Source organism: Protopterus annectens, chromosome 11.part0 (assembly GCF_019279795.1).
Source record: "Protopterus annectens isolate FY-2018-M chromosome 11.part0, PAN1.0, whole genome shotgun sequence".
NCBI classification, from domain to species: Eukaryota; Metazoa; Chordata; order Ceratodontiformes; family Protopteridae; genus Protopterus; species Protopterus annectens.
This window is the reverse complement of record NC_056745.1, coordinates 284,423,322-284,443,608: the sequence shown is the minus strand read 5'-3', so window position 1 is coordinate 284,443,608 and position 20,287 is coordinate 284,423,322. Positions and strand designations below refer to the sequence as shown.

Genomic DNA, 20,287 nt, shown 5'->3' with positions numbered 1-20,287 from the left:
GGATATGGGGGCTATTCAACCAGTACCAGAACAGGAAGAAGGACAAGGTTTTTATTCAAGACTGTTCCTGGTACCCAGAAAAGAAAATGCCTGGCGTCCAATACTGGACTTATCGATTTTGAACACGTACTTGGTAATTCCAAAATTCAAAATGTTGACTTTGCAACAGCTACTGCCTATGCTGGGCAGGAATGCTTGGTTAGTGACTCTAGACTTAAAAGAGGCATGCCTGCATATCCCAATAAGGGAATCGTGCAGAAGATACCTTTTTTGCATTACCAATACTCTGCACTGCCCTTTGGCTTATCTACTGCACCCAGGGACTTTACAAAGTGTCTGGCACCAGTAACTGCATTTTGCAGACAAAGAAGCATACAAATTTATCCTTACCTGGACGACGGTCTCATTCAAGCAGAGAACAAGGACATTCTTCTTCAACATCTGGCATTTGTAAAAAGGCTTCTAATATGCCTAGGGTACACCATAAACTAAAATAAATCCCAACTGGTTCCCTCTTAAATAATTACATTCCTGGGTGCAAGCTTGAATGCAACTGCCTAGATGGCTTACCTTACACCAGACAAACAAAGGCAACTGACAACATACTTCAAACAGATGGCAACAAAAATCCCAGTTATCTGCAAGACCAATTATGCAGGCTTTGGGGTTCATGGCATCCTGCATTCTACTAATTCCATATGCAAGACTGCATATGAGGAAACTTCAATGGTACCTAAAAAGTTTATGGAGTCAACATTGTCACAGTCTGGAAACAATGATTCCTCTCATTCCCTGCCTACAACAGGAGTTTCTTTGGTGGGCAGAGACATGTCACCAAAACAAAGGACTGTCATTCACTCTACCCCCTGCCACCCAATCCCTAACTACAGACGCATCAGACTATGCTTGGGGGCCCACCTGGCGTGGAGATGCATTCAGGGCATAAGGAGCCCAAAACAAATGCATCTGCATATCAACCAGAAAGAGATGCTAGCTGTTCAGAATGCTCTGACAGCCTTCAAGGACTTACTTCATCCAGGACAACTACAGATAAAGACGGACAACACCACGGTTATGTGGTACATAAACAAGCAGGGGGGTACACATTATTACCCCCTTTGCAGACTAGCCATGGCATTGTGGAACACAGCTTTGACTTACCAAGTACATCTTCAAGCTCAATTCCTGCCAGGAAAACAAAACACTCTGGCAGACGACCTAAGCAGAAACCTTATGGACCCGCATGAGTGGAAATTGGATACACAAACTTTCAGCATGGTAACACAGAAATGGGGGAGCCCAGACATAGATCTATTTGCTTCTCCCCAAAATTATCAACTGGACAAATTCTTCACAAGGACTTATCACAGACAAGCATAGAAAGTGGACGCCCTATCCTTCAGTTGGACAAACCGATCATTTTATGCCCTTCCCCCTCTGCCTCTTCTCTCCAAGGTCTGACTAAAAGTCAGACAGGAAAAACCAAAAGTGATCCTGATTGCTCCGGACTGGCCTCGGCAGCACTGGTACCCAATTCTAAGGAATATGTCTCAACTCCCTCCTTGGTACTTGCCTCAAATACATCATCTACTGTCTCAGCAGAACAATCAAATTCTGCACACTCAGCTCCAAACTCTGAACCTTGCAGCATGGCTGATCATTTAATTATTCAAACAACACCTCTCAGTAAATCTGTGATGGATGTAATTTTGGAAGCCAGAAGGCCTAGTACTAGAAAGTCTTATGCTGATAAATGGAAGAGATCCTGTGCTTGGAACCAAGCACAAGGAACGGACACAGCAAAACCAAATATCCCTCAGATTTTGCAATACTTGACTGAGATGCTTAACAAGGGCCTGTCTTTTTCTTCAGTAAAAATCCATACCTCTGCCATCTCGGCTCATTACAACACGGAGCCTCCCCTCTTTTCTCATCCTCTGCTAAGAAAGTATCTTAGAGGGGCCAAAAATTTAAGGCGTCCCAGAAGATCACCAACTCCTGCATGGGACCTCAATTTTGTGCTGGAAAAACGCACCCTGCCTCCTTTTGAACCAACAGCTACTGCGGATTTAAAAATTTTATCTTGGAAAACAGCTTTCCTCTTGGCAATCACTTCAGCAAGAAGGGTTTCAGAGCTACAGGCTCTAATGGCTGTGGAGCCTTTTATTAGATTTTACCTGGATAGGGTGTCCCTCAAGACCAATCCTTCCTTTATGCCTAAGGTGGTATCCAGTGTGGCTCTTAACCAAACAATTCACCTGCCAACATTCTACCCAAATACGCAGAACAAGGGGGAGCGGATTCTGCATTCATTGGTCGTACACAGACAACTAAGATTCTACTTAAACAGGACCAAATCTCTAAGAAAGTCTGAGCAACTACTGGTGGCATTTGCTTCAGGATCAGAGGGGAAGGCTATATCAAAGCAGACTATTTCTAAGTGGATAAGCGACTGCATTAGTTTCTGCTACTTGCACCATGGTAAACCTGTACCCAAGGGAATCAGGTCACATTCCACCAGGGCTGCCTCTACCTTAACAGCCTTTCTTCGAGGAGTTCCAACCAAAGACATTCTAGAATCTGCTACTAGAGCTCTGTTCATACCTTCACAAAGCATTATCGCTTGCCTCTCTTCTCCAAATCCAGGGCAGGCTTTGCCACTGCAGTTCTGCAGGGCCTCATAGCCGCTCCTAATGCTATTTAGTTCCATCCTCCCATCCATAGCTTTGGTATTCTACCCAAATGTAATGACTGCAACAGTGAAACACGAAGAACATAGTACAGTTGTGTACACTTACCATAAATGTAGATGTTAGAGTGTATTTACTGTTGCAGTCCGGGTTACCCACCCGCCATTCCCCTTTTCTATAACTTCTCTTTCCTTCACTATATTCTACAGTCTTTGTGGTGTATTTGCTTTTAGATGAAGGTAAAGTTTATGTTGCTAAAAAGTGCATTTTTTTTTTTTTGCTCCCTATTTGGGGAGCACCTGACATCTGGAGCAAGAAAAAATGAATAAAATGGCGTCAGCTGCATGTTTTATACCCCTGACGACCTGACATCATGTTAGAAGAGACAGCAACCAACGCAGGACCCAACACTTTGATATTCAGGCCGACTGAGGGCAACCTGCCAGCAGGATTACCCAAATGTAATGACTGTAACAGTGAATACACTCGAACATCTACATTTATGGTAAGTGTACACAACTGTACTTTTTTAGGATCGGGCATAGTTTTTATCAGAGTCAAGTGGGAGAAGATGATCTTGTCTGCATTTCAGGTGGAATACAATAACTGTATCTTATTATCATTCACTTTCACATTGAAACACACTCAAAGCAACAGCTTCATTGTGCGAAAGGGGGGAAGAGTACTCAAGCATGGAGCAGAAGTTACATGTTGGCATTTGTTTAACTACATAGGAAAGAAATTGGGAAATAATGTTTAATAATACGAAGTACTACCGGCTGACTTCATCTTGTCCGTGTATGGACTGAACCAGATCCTGGAACACACTGACAGGGATTTACAGTGTGTAATAAAACTCTGGTTTCCAGAGACGTGTTAGATCCCATTTGGAAAGTGGAGAAGTGTTTTTGTTATGTAAACCATTTTAGGCTGTGTGATGATCTGTGGTATTTGGAGATCTTCAATCTAGAAAGAGAGTACAAGCATTTGTCGTACATTAGAACCATAAGGGAATGTTTTTGTAAAAGCAGTGAAGAACTGCAGTCATCAAAAAATGCAGTAAGTTAAGGTAAAAAAGAAATTGATTTGTATTATTTTTCAGTTAAACCATGGCTGAAATTAGACTAAAGATATTTCTCCTCTTTAGATCCACAGAAGAGCTCGAGCACTGAAAAAGATAGCTAAGCAGCTTGTAGAAGGTAAAATTGTGCTGTCCTCCAAATCTCTGCAGAACTACATAATGCCATATGCCATTACCACATTGTTTGATGAAAAAATGCAGAAGGTAAGCTTTCATTTCAATGTAACAAACTAGAGGAGTTTCATTAAATGTCCCTGTATTAATTTTCATTTTTTCTTCCAAACTGTCCTGCTGTGTTTGTCCTCTCTAACCCTCACTGTTGTCACTTTATTTCGTTAAGGGACAATCCCCAAGGAGCAGCAACAGCATCATATTGCAAATCTTGCAGTTACCATGCTTTGGTTTAATTTTCTTTCCAGAAACACACATCTTACAGTGCCACCAGTGTGGATTGCATGCTTGCCCCATTGTTGATGTTCTCTTACTGTGCCTTATTTTCTAATTGTAGCAACTGTATTACAGTATCTCCTGGTCCAACATTATGAACACTCCTTGAGAGATACTAAGGCTGTATTACATTTTTCACCATTTGGAATTCATTTTTTAGAAGTTCCAGTGTTCAGGGATGGATGCATACCTGTGATGGGGCATGATAAAATAGAACATGTCACATGCATAAGCTCCCCACCACCACCACAGTTCTTTCATGCTGTCAGAACAATTCCATCTAGATCCTTACTGTAAATTCCTGCATTTACACATGCCCTTTTATTTTGGTAGCTGAAAAACCCACCTTCTAGCTTTTTGTGGCACTCTAGCTGTGGAGTGGCTGAAGAAGACATCTCACTGGACCAGTGTGAATGCGTTTGCCCTTGCTTATCAGATATCATATATGCCTGTGTTTGGCACTTTAGAATTGTCCTGGTGAGCTGGTTATTGCTCTGCCCTCCCAAACAGAAGTCTGCACTGTCCAAGGCCTCCCATGCTTGTCACATGACAGATTGTCCTTAACAGCAGGGACCTAATCCCTTCCCGGTCTTCATTTTTTAATGGAGGCTTGAGGCTTGTGAGAGGCATCTCTGGATTCTACACTTGGGAAGAGTGCATCCCCACATATTCACTGAATATTTCATGTGCCTCTTCTGGCTGGCCCTAGGTACCCGTAGTGTGTTTGCAGAAAGTGGACTCTGAATTAATCTGTTCATGTTTTTTTAAAGTGAATTTACCAGTTTAAAAAGAAAACAGAAGAACATACTGTGCACAATTCAGACATTCAGAGTTGTACTGTAACCTATACTGAAAGACATTATTCATTGAAAGAAAGCACTGGCATAATTAAAGTTCTAAAACTGTAGAGGGGACTGCAATTCACAGATTCTTACCAAGAAAACATTTGAACATTCAAATGTGATGCATAATATATTTTTAAACTCCTGTGTAGTCTCATCTAATGAGAGGGAATATTGTCTAAGCAGCCAGATGTCTTAAATAAATGTATAACTTTGCCAGTATGTTGTCAAAAAACATTCAGCTGTACTTCTGGAATTATGTACTGCATTTTCTAATGTTTGACACAAAAAAACTTAATTATACTAGCTAGAGTACAACGTACCTCATGTTTTCCCATGTCTAAACTGTCTTCTTTCTTATACAAACCAAAAATATCCAAAATTCCCAGTTCAGGGCACCTACAGAATCAACAACAGTGTCTACTTTAGTGATAGCAAAGTTACAGTATGGTTGAACGTTAGGTAGTTTTAAAACATGAAGATTGTCTGCTTCCTGTTGATCACAGCTCCAGCATTTATTAGTGGCTGTTATACCCATGATTAATCTATTCATTGATCAGGAATGCTCATATACTTATCTCTTGGAGCCTATTTCTGAGATTATGCCTCTCAGACCATCTAGATTGGTTGCCCATAATAGAGTCATCATCGCAGGTGAGCCATTACCAAGATCTGTTGCTCCAGAGCAAAACTTTGGGTGTTTGTTCAACTCTTGATTGTTCTACAGACATGGATATGAGACTTCACCAGGAGGGACTTCATTCGGATGTTTGCTTCAGGCTTAGTGCAGGTCTGCCTCAGCACAGCCCACTCTTAACTGCTCATTGTCTTACATATGTCTGTAAAAAAATTGTGTTCAAGTTTGTGTGAGCTCTAGTGCAATCTGCCTTCTAGAATAGCAAAAAGGCACAGATCTCCCTATCTGACCAGCTGCACTGAGGTGTCAGAGGAAGAGTTATTCATCAATGATATGGATTAAACTTGTGAACTGACTCCTTCTGGCTCTTTATGAGATGATGCTCAGCACTTTATGTGGTTGTTTTTTTATCCTTTCCCTGGCTGTTCCTAGGGGAAGGCACTTCCCAATACCCACAGTCGTCCCACCTTTGGCACCAGCCTTTGAAGATGTTATTTGGTAGCCTGAAGAAATCAATGCTGTGCTACCAATGCCACTGGGAGATCTAAAATTTTGTACCACCCTCTGGCACACTGAACTGACATATTGTGCATGTATCCTAAAGCTAATACTCTGTGTGATATTTGGTGATGTAATTCATTCCTGAAGGCCTCATTTTTCCTCTTACCTAGCAGACAAGCCTTATGAAGGGGGGCAGGTTGGTTATGAGTGTATTCAGTTCTGTCCTATTGAGTCTTAAGGTCCTAAGCTAGTCTCTGCACTCATATAGGTTCTAGTCCCTCCTTTTTGAGTTGGACTAGAACCTAACCCCTGCTGTGTCCGCCATAGAGGCAGATGCATGTCTTGAAAATGGATAGATTAGCTTATCCCTACTATGTCCCTACCCAATTGGTTGAGATCATTCTTATTTGGGGATGACTTTGGAGACGACCTTCCTTAATGCTGCTTTGACATGACAGGGTTGTTTGGGTAGGATCATAGTCCTTGTTGGCTACCTTCCTCGCAAGGAATCAGGTGATGTTTGAGTCAGGGAGGTTTTTTTCCCACAGTTTGCATTGTTTCTTCTCTGGGAAGAGGAGTATGGTTCACTGGTACCTTTGGCAGAGGACACAGCAGGCTCTAGTTTATTTTCTTTTCTCTCTCTCTTCACAGACTGGAATCCCCTGGATCCTCTCCCCTTCTTTGCCTTGGCCTGGTTGGGACCTATGAATAAGGAGGAGCTTTTTCAATTTTTTTAGGGAGAGTCCTGCAGTTTCTCTTGGAGCCTGCTGTGTGGGCTGACCCCTCCATTCCTTTTTGGGAGTACTCATCTGGGTAAAGAAACTGGATTTATATTGTCTAGGGATGATGGAGACAGTTTCCAGCTGGTAGTAACCCCAGCTTTTTGTCCAGACTAAGTAATTCAGCTGGCTTCTGCTCCCCTCTTGAGGTGCTATTCATTGTTCTCCTTTGTTGGACTTGATCTTCTACTTCACATCTTCTTTGGGGCAGCAGCCTGGTGAAGCTGATAGAGTTTTGCGATGCTTCCACTGGCAGTATGTCGATTGTGGATGAAATATGGCCTGGATTTGGTATCCTCGGATGGGCTTCACATGGGACCTTTTTCCACTTGTTGTTTGCTGTATAAGATAACAGCCTTTTCTGAATGGAGTTTCAACAGGTTGCTTCTTATGGAGGTGGTTTGTGTGGATGAGAACCACTGCTGGCCATATCAGCAGGCTCCCCGTTTAGAGGATAAAGTCAGCTGGGCTTGACTAGTAAAGAGGCATTCTTGGACCCCTTTGGGACCCACAAAACCCCTGACACAGCATCTTCCATGGGAGGGGCTATTTTTTCTTGTTTTGCAGTCATTTTGAAGGTGAGGGATTCTGGTTCTTGCCTTCTTTTTCTACTCTGTGCCTCTAGATTGCTGGGTTAAAGTCTCTGTTCTGCCAGAGTCCCAGTAGTTCATGAGTAAACCTCACTTTCTGTTTCTTTCTCTGTGTGTCTGTCTCTCTCATGTTTAAGTGGATTGTTGGTCTCATTAAGAAGGTAGTGGTTGGGGAAAGTGTCCCATTTAGTATATTCCTGTATTCAAGGCCCTTGGGCATAGCTCTGCATATGGTCTGTGGAGATTCCATGTGGTCCAGAAGAATACTGGATAATTTTCCTTCTCCCTTTACAGTTGTTTCTGTGCTATTCCACCAGTGGCTCTTTTTTGGATGAAATAAATCCTGTGAAAGGAGTTTATTGCTGCATCCATGTGTCGGGAGAAGTATCCTAAGAGCCTGGATGAAGGTTAGGTGTGTGGAGTGGATTGTGGCTGTAGAGACTGTCCCTTTCACTTCTTAAGATAATATGATTCTTCAACTTCTCTGTCATGATGAAAGGGTTGCTTGTTTCTTTTGAGGGGTGGGTTGGATGCCATTACTGGTGAGGTCCGTGTTTCATTTGGTCTAGTTGATCAAGGATCATGTCCTCAGTCCACTTTCAGGAGCTAAGGTAAGGCTACAACCCCAGCCCTTGCCAGTTTTACCCTTTGTATTTTTACTAGCCAGGGATTGAGCAGTCATAGTTGACACACTGCAGTGTGTCATGCAGCCTCCTCCTTCCTCATTCAAGATCAAGTTTTGTTATTTTTTGTAGTCCTGCAAATTTGGTCAGCACAGTAGCATTAAGGTAGTCTCTTGCTGATCCCAGTGTTTTTGATCTTTTAGAGGGATAGGAGTGTACTGAGGACTTTAGTCATTATTAAAATGCTTGAGTCCCCGTGCAAAGGCATAGTTAAGTTTTGGACTCCTGTCCATGGTTCTGGATGTAAAGATGGGACCATGTCCCATACCAGTTTCCATATACGCGAGCAAGGACCAGTTGATTGGGTTCTAACTACTTTGCGTATGGATTAGAGGCTTGATAACCAAGCACTGTGGAATTGTTGTTTAAGACCACTGTGCTGTTTAATGATAAGTATATATATATATATATATATATATATATATATAAAAGGAGTGTGGGCAGTATGTATATAGGTTAAGGGGATGTGGGAGCCCTGTTGGGAGTTGTCTCTGTACAAAAATACTTAATTTGGACTTTAGTGGTGGATTGTTAGGGTTGTGAGTTCCCCTTCGTGTTAGCTAGCAGTCGTGACTAGCCCATTTCCAAGTGAAGAGTGTTAAACTTTTAGTTGCCCATTAGAATGGTATTCTTTCTTGCATGTCTTAAGTGTGTCCCTGCCTCTCATTGTTGACTGGGTCCTTAGGGCTTTTGGGAATGGGAGTCATTGACTTCCCACTTTTCCCATATTTTATGCTGGAGAGTAAGTTGCTTGTCCTAGTGAGAGTCCGTTCTCCATCTCCCTTGCAGTGGGGGTGGGAGAGGAAAAGAGCATTAAGATTCACTCTCCAGGGTGTGCACAACTGTCCTTTGAGGACTGGGTACTCTCCTACCACCTGTGGTAGTTTGTAGAACTGTCATGCATTTTGTCCATTTTCTCGGCACCCCCACCCTGGTTGGTAGGTGGTGGAGGGTGTCTTTTTACTACCCAGAATTTGCTATTGATTCCTCTAGCTCTTGTTGTGCTCAAGTCTTGTTTGCTTTCTTTGTAATTGGTAGTTCCCAGCATTTATGGCCTCCTGTGTGGGCTTAGCTATAGCAGCCATCATCACTAACATTTGTATCCAGGCTAGGTTCCTTGATTTTAACCTAGATTATGCCTTGTGGGTAAGGCTTCACAGTGTTTACTTTTTTGTGTCTCCTGCTGTGCTTCTTTGGCGTCTTTCACCATTATGCATTTGCTGTTTCAAATTCTTAGCCTCAGACCCCATCATGGAGGGTCTCGATATTGTATACAACAAAGTTGTTCTTACTATATCAGTTGCTCTATGACAAGGACCCTTATTGATGTGTCAGGGATTTCCTCCCTTCTCTGAGTGGATAGTTTCTCCAGGCAGACTCTGTGTAAGTTGGGTAAGTTTATCCAAGTTCATCAGCTGGTAGTGACAGAGCATCCAGCTCCTTGTTGTTGCTCCTAGGTTTGCAGGAAGTTGGCTGATGATGGATAAAGGATCATCCTGGCAGGCAAAGTAGATGAGTATTCATGTAGATGACATAATACATCATGTCTTGCATTGTCGCAAGAACTTATCCATTCATGAGCATGGCAGCTTTGAAAAAATGGTCCTCATTTCTTATTGGTGAAAAGGATAACCCCACCATGAAATCCATCAGTAAAGTTCCTCATCTGTGTCAGAGGCTGCTGGATTTTGGAAAAGATATTTCTTCTTATGAAAGAGCTCCATCTTCATGCGGTTACATTATTTCTTTTTCCTGGATGGTACGCAGGTACATATGCAAGATGTTTGTCTGTGCAACCAGCAGCTACACCTGAGATGTTAAAAGGTTATTTGGGTTGGGGGAATACTGGGAATGATTGTCTAGCTTGCTATCCCTGACTAAGAGTAAATGGAAGACTATGACAGTACTGCACCACCACCAACTCCTTGGCTGGAATCTTGTGCAGCTTTCAGTGATATCCCATTTGTTTGACAAGGGGGTACTCTGATTCATCCTGCCAGGAGTTGCACGAAAGGAAGAAATCAGCTGTCAGGACACCTTAACATTGATGTTGGGCCTGGCTTTCTACTGCCCTTGTTCATTTTCTGAGCCAAAATACTTAATAGGGTATGGATTCCATCTTTTGGACATTTACCATCCTGAATGTTTAAAGTAGAAACTATGGCAGGATTTGCTTGGTTTGTTTTGGAAGTAGAGGTTTGGTCTGGTCACTGAAGCAGTGGCTTGGAAGTGACTCAAATCAAGCTGGTGAACAGAAAAAATGCCTCCACCCCCACCCTGCCACATTTCTAGTGCCTGACCTGCTACTCGAGGCTTTGCTGCCAGACACTTTTTCCCCCAAGGTAGTGCAGTTCACATCGCTATGGTGATTTTAATTCATTGTAGTTGGAAGGTTATTTGGTCTCTTCAAAGATGTAATAGTTCCCAGATTCTGCAGGAGAAATTTTAACCATATATGTATGTTCACGCTTGTGGTGTGAATGCACTTTTTGTCTTGAAGGCCCTTCATCAGGATTTGTTCCTGAAGGATGACCTTAATGACCTTAATCAGCATGGGTGACAACATGGTAGAGTTTCTTTTAATAACCTGATAAAGGAGAGAGAGAGTTGTTTGCTAAGAAACAGTGAGAATTTAGTAGTGGGAATTGGGCAAAAGGAAACATTCTGAATAGCTTGGCATTCCATTAAGAGCCATAGTCTGGGACACTCCTTCAGTTGGAATTTATCTTTACTTGTATTTTCCAGCCAAAACAAATCTGGGCCTTACTGAATAGGTTAGATGTTTACACTGCATTCGGATATTACCTTGTATGAACCAGAGATTTTGAAAAATTAGTATTTGTGTAGTTTGCCAAAGGCAGATTGGGAAAAAACACTGCTTAGCAAACAACTCCTGGTCAGGTCGTGGCATTACTAAGTGTTAATCTTTTGCAGGAAAAAAAATAAGAAGTGCCATGTTGGGTCCTCTTCCTTTTCTAGGCACACATGGATATTTAAGCACTGTGTCTAACATTAGTAGCTTAACTCATGACAAAGGACTCCAGTAATTTCAAGACCTATACTGGTCTAATAACATATATTACATCACACCTGTGTATACAAGGAGTTTCTATCCAGGCCTGTCAGGGGCTGTTTTTCTTGGTAATTTGAAGTTTCATGGGTATCTTAGTATAGAACATTCTTGGTGCTATGACCTCTCTGTTACTTGGGCCTTCCCACACACAATAGCTTAGATGTCCAGTCCAGAGGTCAAGTAGGTTTTAGAAGGAAAGACTTGATTTCCTGTAGTCATTCTCACCTTTTGCCAACTTGCACTTCAGTGAATAGGATGATACTTCTGTTTGTGGTGTCCACTGGACAAATGAGGTGCCCCCTCCCTCTCTTGACCTCTTTTCCCTGTTTTTTAATGTGGAAAAGAGCCTGAGTAGGAAGTGTCTGTCCCTCCCTTTAGTGTTTTTTGTGGCTTGACTAACAAGGGCAGATTGAAATGAAGAAAGGGGAAACTGACATAGGAATGAAACATTAAGTTCAAACAGCAACGTCTGCTGACAGGAGAATAATTTTATAGCATTATGGCCCATAAGAGTCTAGAATAATGGAAGATGCTGTAACACATTTTATTGTTCTTTATAGAAAAGTAGCTTTTTAGGTGCTAAGTATAGATGTGTATTAATTTTTTCTAGTGTTTCCCATGCTCTCTAGCAATGTTACTGGTCATCATTACTAATGTCAAGGAATCACATAGGTCTTCTAAATGCTCTTCTTTGGGGGAAATGATACATCATTTAGCAAGTGTCCTTCAGCCACTTTTATCATTTCAGTAACATTGTACACAGAGCTGTAGAAAACTGATTAACTGATCAAACCCCCAGCATGGTTCTCTGATCTGGGGCCCCTTAACTTTAAGTCAAGGAACAAAAAAAAGAAAAGGAACCTCTCCATCTGAGTTGAAAACCAAAAAATATTGTACTGTTGAACCACTTGCTGCAAATGATAGTCTTACTGTAGTGAAATGCAGAGAGCTTCATCCCTTCATGCAAATGCAGTATCAGTATTCATTTCTGAATACAAGTACTACACTTTGATGCACATAGAGCACAGGTAGGCTTCATCCCCGAGTGAAGTATACTGTCTGCATTCAGAAACTGAATGCCACCACTACAGATTGCATCCCCTGACACCTTGTGCCTGGGACAGTTGCCCAATTTACCCCACCCAATCTTGACATGTGATTGTAAATTCATTATTAGGCTTACCCCTGCCATATTACAGGCATGGCACCAAATGAAGAGGTTAGTTAACTATACCAGTATAGTAAGATATTATTTTCTGCAGTTAGTTTAGAATTACACGCCAGTAGCTGTGTGAATGAAGTTTTGTAATACTATTCTTTACAACATTAAGTCTCAAACCACCTTTCTAAGGTTTGTAAATGCATTATAGCAGCCATATGTAACACTAAAAGCACACTATAAGTGATCAGGATGTTAATCATTTGTATCTACAGATACTCATTTAGTGTCAGTCTTTGGGTTACAAGTATAGGAATAGCCAAGTGAACCTTTCATTTTATTGTAATAGGACTTGACACTTTCTATTGCTGATGGCTGTGAATGGTGGTGTAGGTATATAGGTACTCTATCAATATACTTCGATAACTCAGTTTGTGCTAACAATTTGCCCCTCAGTCCACTTGTCTTTTTAAAGTATAAATGCATAAGTAAAAATCTGAGTTAAAAATGGTTTCACTGTTTCACTAGAAACTAAGCAGTTCCCCTCATTCAGATGTCAGAATTAAATTGATAAAATCTCTGAAGCTTTGGAAGTACAGTTTATCCCCTAGTGTTTATCTTACAGTAAAAAATGCTAGAAAAGTGCCAGCCAAGCTAAAGTCCTCACTGTGTAATATCTTTAACTGATAGTCTTGCATGCATACCAGTGTATCAGCTACATGGCTTCTGAATGCCTATGACCTTTTATTTATTTATTTATTTTTTTAAGTCTTTATGGGTACATTGAAGTCCATAAGGCCAACCCTCAGTAGCTGTGTATACATGCATTGTTTTGGCCTTTTTCTGACCTCGTTATTACAGCATAAGTGGTGCCATAAAATATCCCAAATAAGATCCAGACTAAAGGATGAAAAGATCACACACAAAATACTCAGTAAAAATTGCAAAAAAAAAAAAGGCGATCCATATTAGAATATTCACTGTGTAATACATTTAACTTCTTGCAGTGCATGCCTATGGGTTATATGCAGATGAACCTTAAGGACATTCCAGTGTTTCAGCTACATGACTTCAGGATGCCTGTGACCTTTTACTTAAGTCTTTATGGTTACATTCAGACCTTTTTAACATTTGGTATAGTGTTTCTGTTAGTGATCACAGCTGCACTATGAATACGTATCCTTAGGACCTGCCTGAAGACTGATGTCCTCCCTCTTTTTGACTTCCAGAGTTTGTCAGTCATACCTAACTAAACTCCTCATTCATATCAGATGTAGGTCTGGTACATGGCTAGAAGGTGGAACAACTTTCATAATTTTTTGAGCTTTGTTTGTCACAAGAAATGTTTTTGATCAGTCCGTCTGCCCCCTGGCCCCTTCAGGGCAATTTTCAGGGAACATAAGTACCTAGTTTGGGAACACTTGTATTTCTTTTAATAATTTTGATGTCTTGTATAGTACAGCTTTCTATAATTTAGATTATTTTTTATTATGAAATTGTAATTGGTTTGAGGTCTATTGCAGTCCAAAAAAGTTAACTGTCGCATTTACATGTGAATTTTAAGTTATGCTAATACATTTTCACTTGCAGTTTCTTTTTTCCTTGGGTGAGAAAAACAAATTCTGCTCTTGTGAGCACTGTTTAGCATTTAGAAAGAAAAAATCCTTCTTTGTGAAAAAAAAAATATATTAAAGGTCTGCTTAAATTTGAAAAAAAAACTTGAGGCATTGGTATAGTAGTTGGTCTGTCATCAGAAAGAACTTTTCAGCAGTGGCTTAAATATACTAAGTGCATGTAGGAAGCTTGCAGCATCACTGACCCTTCCAGTTCTGCTAAGGTCTGTAGATGTCACACTTAGTGAATATCCACCTATACATTTCCAGTCCATTTTCTAGGTTCTGATGATTCCCTTTCTTTCTTGACAACTTTTGAGATGGTGAGACATCTTTGCTTGCTGCTGCTATGTAGACCTCTGAGAATGTGCTTGAGGCATTGAGGGTAGGTAGTGGGTCCCAGGACCTTACTACTGATTCTCTCTTCTTCAAAAATGTTTGTCATTGTTATGTGAAACATGCTTAATTATCATAGGAGAATGTCAAAACCCCAGGACTTTTTTTTTTTTTTTAAGAAGTATTCTGGGAAAGCTGCTCCACCAACCATTTGAGATTTGAGAAGGATATTCAGTTTACTTATTTGAGGGTACCCAATATTATTTATTTATTTATTTAAATTTGTTGCATGGGAGTGTCCGACTGGACGTGGGTCCATTTTCAGCAGAGGCCCGGAGAGAAAATCTCCACAGTAAAATAAACAGACAGTAGTTACACTGGATTACATAACGATTAACAATTTAACATAGAAATTACTTACAACATATTTACAGATGAAGAACATAGTACATCAGTAGACAACTAGAATCTTTATCTGTGAAGTACATAACAGGCATTAACAAATGTAACAATGAGAAGTTCCTGCTGTATAATAAGTACTAGGCTTATGAGCATCTGAGCTTGCTATAATCAAGGTAGTTAGTGGAGTGGAAAGAAAGGTAGTAGTTGGATGGGGTGGATGATATTAGAGTGGGAGTTGCAAGGGCATAGCCAGCATGTTTTAGGTGCGCTTTTAATAAAGTTTTGAAGTTGGTGCATGATGGTACGGAGGTAATTGTGGGTGGGAGTGAGTTCCATAATTTGGCTATGACGCAAGAGAATAGTGCTTCACCAGCAGAGTTATTGGCTTTAGTGATCTGCAAGTGATTTTTGTTGCTGGATCTTAGTGGTCTGGTGGTGCGATAGGGTTGGAGTAGATTCTGGAGGGATGGGATATTTAGTGGATGGTTTACTAGTTTGTGGGCGAGTGAGAGTTGATACCACTGAAGGAGGTGAGGGAGTTCAAGCCAGCCCAGTTCAGCAAGAGAGAGAGAGTGGTGACTACGGTAGGGTTGGGAGGATGGCCTAATGGTTAAGGTGTTTGCCTTACAAGCACAAGATAAAGGGTTTGAATCTCACAGGGGATAAGTGGCTAGGCTTAAAATGGCTCACAAGGGCAGCTAGCCTAGTACTAACCTATGAACCTATGCCCCTGTGGCGAATTTGGCGATTTTGTTGTAGCAGGTCTCTAGCTTGTTTAGATCACATTGCCTTAGGTTGGTATATACTGGAGAGGCATAAAGTAGGGTGGAGATAAGGTGGGAATTTGCTATTGAAATCTTTGCTGCTTTGGTGAGAAATTATTTATTTCTGTATAATGCTCCTAGTTTTTTGTGGACTTTTTTTATGGTCATGGATATGTGAATGTCAAATTTTAGTTTATTGTCTATTTCCACTCCTAGCAATTTGGTGTGTTCAGTTGGGTATATAGTGGTGTTGTCTTTTGCTGTGATATTAAAGTGAGAGTTGTTTTGAGTATGTTTGGTGGGTTGGAAGATGAGTAGTTTAGTTTTGTTTGGGTTGAGTATTAATTGGGCATCGGATAACCATGTTTCAACAGAGGAAAAGGCTTCCTGTGTGACTTTTTGCAGTTTGTGTAGGGACTGGGCTGAGCAGATGATGGTCGAGTCATCTGCGTATTGGATGAGTGTGCCATGTTTGGTGGCAGAGGCTAGATTATTGGTGTAAACAGAGAAGAGTAGGGGTCCAAGGATGGATCCTTGGGGAACCCCTATGGAGACAGGTAGTTGGGGAGATGTGTCATTCTGCCATACAACGGATTGTTGGCGGTCAGACAGGTAACTCTGAAACCAGTTGGTGACTGATTGTGAGAAGGATAGGTTATTGAGGACAGAGATAAGTTGTTTGTGTGGGACCATGTCAAATGCTTTAGATAGGTCTAGGAAAGTAGCAGAGGAGAGATAGCCATTGTTTTTATGCTGAAGGATAGTGTTAGTAAAGGAGAGTAAGGCAGTGGTGGTGCTATGGTTTGGTCGGAAACCATGCTCAGTACTGGAAAGGAGGTTGTTAGTAAGGAGGTAGTCTGAGACCTGAGAGTGTATGCATCTCTCTAGTATTTTGGAGAGTGGAGAGAGAATAGCTATGGGGCGGTAATTGGTTAGTTCTGCATAGGGTCCGCCTTTGTGGAGGGGAATTATATGTGAGACTTTCCACAATGTGGGAACGTAACTTTCTGACAGAGATCGGTTAATCAAGATGGATACTGGGTAGGCCAGAGCATCAGCTGCGATTTGTAGGTATTCACTTGGGAGGTTGTCTGCTGCTAATTTGGTGGGTTTAAGTTTAGTTAAGAGTTTTTGTATGTTGGAGGTAGGTACAGGAGAAAAAGAGAAGGCAGTGGGGAGATTACTAGTTGAAGGTGTGGGTTGGAGGGGAGGGGGGTTGTGTTGTTTAGTTAGTGATAGTATGGTTTGGATGAAGTGTGTGTTGAATGAGGTTGCAATATTTTCTGAGGAGTGAGGGATGTTAGGAGGAGGGGTACTGACTTTACCTGGATGGAGGATGGAGTTTATGGAGGACCAGAATTGTTTAGGGCTGTGTTGTGAGGAGTCTAGGGCAGACTGGTAGTATTGGAATTTGTCCTGTTTTATTAGCTTTTTGACTCTATTGTGTAGTTCTAGGAATTTCTGTCTAGCTGAGGGGGTTTTGGTTTTGCGCCAGTGCTCCCAGGCTTTATCCCTGTTTTTCATTTCTGACTTAGTGGTTTTCTGTAACCATGGGGAGGGTTGTGCTTTGGTTCTGGAAAATCTTATAGGGGCATGGTAATTAAGGATGTTCAGGAAGGTAGTATTAAAAAATTCAACTGCGTCATCTAGACTGAGGTACTTTAGAGCATGCCAGTTGCATTCTTTGAGGGATGAGATGAATGTGAGTGGGTTAAAGTTTATTTTTTTACATATTTGACGATAGATGACAGGTTTAGCTTGGTACAGGTATTTTTTGAGTAGGAATGTTGGGGAGTGATCACTGAGGCTATCTGATAAGCAGCCTGTTATATGTGACTGGGGGTTCTTACTGACTAGTATCCAATCCAGGGTAGTGTGCTTGCTGGAGTTTTTATTTATCCTTGTTGGTGACTGGACTAGTTGGGTGAAGCCATGAAGGGGTACATGATGGGTTGGATTGTTGCCAGAGCAGGATTGCCAGTCAATATTGAAATCACCTAAGATGATAGTTTCTTGGGGGAGATGGTGGGTAGACCAGCTGAGGAGGTTTTCTAGTGGAGGGATGTTTTGGCCAGGTGGGAAGTAGCATCCAATTATGTTGATGGTTTTGTTTTGGTTAATTTTGAGGTTGGTATATATTATTTCTTCATTGCCTATTTGTGGAGCTGTTGATTTTAAGATCTGGATGTTTAGATGCTGTTTAAATATTATAGCTACACCACCTCCTTTTTTGTTTAGCTGGTCTACTCTTAGTATGCCGTAACCTGTAGGGAGTATTTGCTCACTGGTAATGTGAGGTTTTAGCCAGGTTTCTGTCAGGATGACTATATCTGGGGAGTACAAGTCTATGGTGGCATGGAGTTCATGAACTTTGTTGGATATACTTCTAATATTTAGGCTTAGTAGAAGGAAGTCACTTGGCTTTCTATTGGCTGTAATATGGGAGAAGTTGTGGTTTCTAGTCTGATTATGAGGATTGGGGTTGGAGAAATATAACTGAGGCTAAAATTGAAAGTGTACTGAAATGATACAAGCTGTTTTTCACGGTTTACTATTATAATTCCGAAGTGCATTCGGTCGAATGCTGGTATCTCCGACTCTCAAGAAAGTGACAATGTCGAATTCTGACACTACCAAAAGTACATCTTCAATTCGACCTCCAGACGGGCTTTAACATAGGTCGAGATAGGGGCGAGATTTGTACTTCGACAATGTCGTGTTTGACATTGTCACCATTCGACCCCTGCCGTTCGCTGTAATGGAGTCAACAAGATGCATGTCAGAATTATAATAGTAAACCGTTTTTCACATTTAGGAGGAAGAGTTGGAGAAAACAGTAACCTGTGCAAGTGGGAGCACAGATGCCAACATGTACTTTAGCATGGTTAATTCTATATTTGCAATAAGTAATGCATGTGAATACAGCCATCAGTTTGGTAACTTCTCCATTTTGGAGAGGTAGGCTTCTTTTAGAAGGTATAAATAGTTGTGTGTGTTTACTGTAGGTTGAGTGGTTGTTTTTTTTTTTAATGTATTTAGTGTTTTGTTTGCTCAGTGTTTTTATTGAAATAAAAAGTATGATAAAACGTGGTATGGATTAAATCCGAAATCAGAGCAATCAACTACATACAAGACCAGCCTGTCAAACTCTGTGTGCAGGTAAGGTGCAAGTTGGAAACGTAATATTGAAAATAATTGTCATGTATAATATTTGGGTGTAAAATAACTATCAGAATTGTTGCTTTGTCAGTATTAACATGGAATGTAAATGGTCTTTCAGGTTTAGACAAAAAGCAGAGAGTATTGAATTATATTAAAAAGTACAGGGTGCAAATATCAGTAATGCAAACGATGCATTTGGATATCATGTGAATTGACAAAGAAAGATAAATATTGCATGATAGTCATTTAGGAGAGAGCATCAAGGATAAAGGCAAATGGGAGTAACAATTCTTATTTCAACAGGATCCAACGTAGGAGCAGGAAAAAAGACAATAATGGCAGATTTGTGATGGTATTGGTTACTGATGGAGGAGGATGATTATGCTGGCATATATTTGTATTCCATCTAAAGCTAATGTTACATAGTTTTGAGCAGGGAGTGGTATTTATGGACAGGAACTAGTACTAGAACCTGATTTGCAATAGTGAGGATTTGTAAGTGGACCTGGAAGGGGAAGGGAAAATAAAACAAAACAGGGTTCCTTAAGAAGTATATGAGAATATTTGTTATAGAAGTAAATTCAGGAGTAGGAACTCAGAATTTATGTAATTTTCCCCAAGATGCTATAACTAGGCCAGGCCAGATAGAAGTCATATTTTACAGGAGTATGAGTATTTAATTGAAGTCTTTGAGACCAATCCAGTAACTATATAAAATCTTGACCAATAAAAAGTAAGATAAAGATGCATGGTTCTTATGTAAAATGAGACACTGGGTGCTTTCCTGCTTGTTAAAAAGAGAGGAATTTAAAGAATAGGTAGTGGATATGATATGACCATTATTAGGGAAGATAGAAACTACCTCAGAGGGATAGCTAGTGAATAGAATAAAAAGAAAATGGATTTTGAAACATGTCAGAAATAAGAAAAAAAGGATTTCCAAGATGGCTGCATATTGAGCAACAGCTTAATTCTAGTTTTCCCAGTCTGAAAACAGAAACTTCGCAGAGAAGGCCAATGGGCTTGTATTTCTGGGTAAATTTTAGTAACTGGTGCTGCCAGACGAGCAGGCTCTGGCAGCTGAAAAGGTAGGTCATTGGGTCTGTTTACGAAAGGACTGACCCCTGCCCTCACCCGAAGCCTGTGCAGGAGAACTCCCTGTTCTAGGCCGGAAAGAGCCCTGAGCTCTGCCCTTACCACGTCTAGATCTACCCCTAGACTGGGAATCATAAGAAGGATACGTCCACCCCTTAGTAGGCCAATTTCTACTAAACTTTGGAGGCTGGACTTGCAAAAAATCTTTAACAGTCTGCATAGACTTAGCCTTGTCTTCCATTTTCTTTAAGACTGTCTCAACAGGAGGCCCAAACAACACGTCAGATTGTAAAGGAGCATCTAAAATCCTTGTTTTAACATGTTCAGACAAATTCTGATCCCTCAGCCAGGCGTGCCTGCGAAGAACAGTCCCAGTGGCAGCCACCCTAGACGAGGCCTGTACAGCATCAAAACCACATTGCAAAGAATGCTT

At 41.0% G+C, this 20,287-nt stretch overlaps 1 protein-coding gene across 1 annotated transcript in view; it reads left to right on the top strand.

Annotated features, from left to right (window-relative positions):
• The window catches only part of UTP20 (UTP20 small subunit processome component), a gene marked incomplete in the record, with an annotated part of 2,478,305 nt that overhangs the window by 1,869,530 nt on the left and 588,488 nt on the right, over positions 1–20,287 (top strand). The window contains 1 exon segment of the mRNA XM_044087776.1: positions 3,838–3,975. Within this exon segment, the coding sequence (XP_043943711.1) occupies positions 3,838–3,975 (138 nt within the window).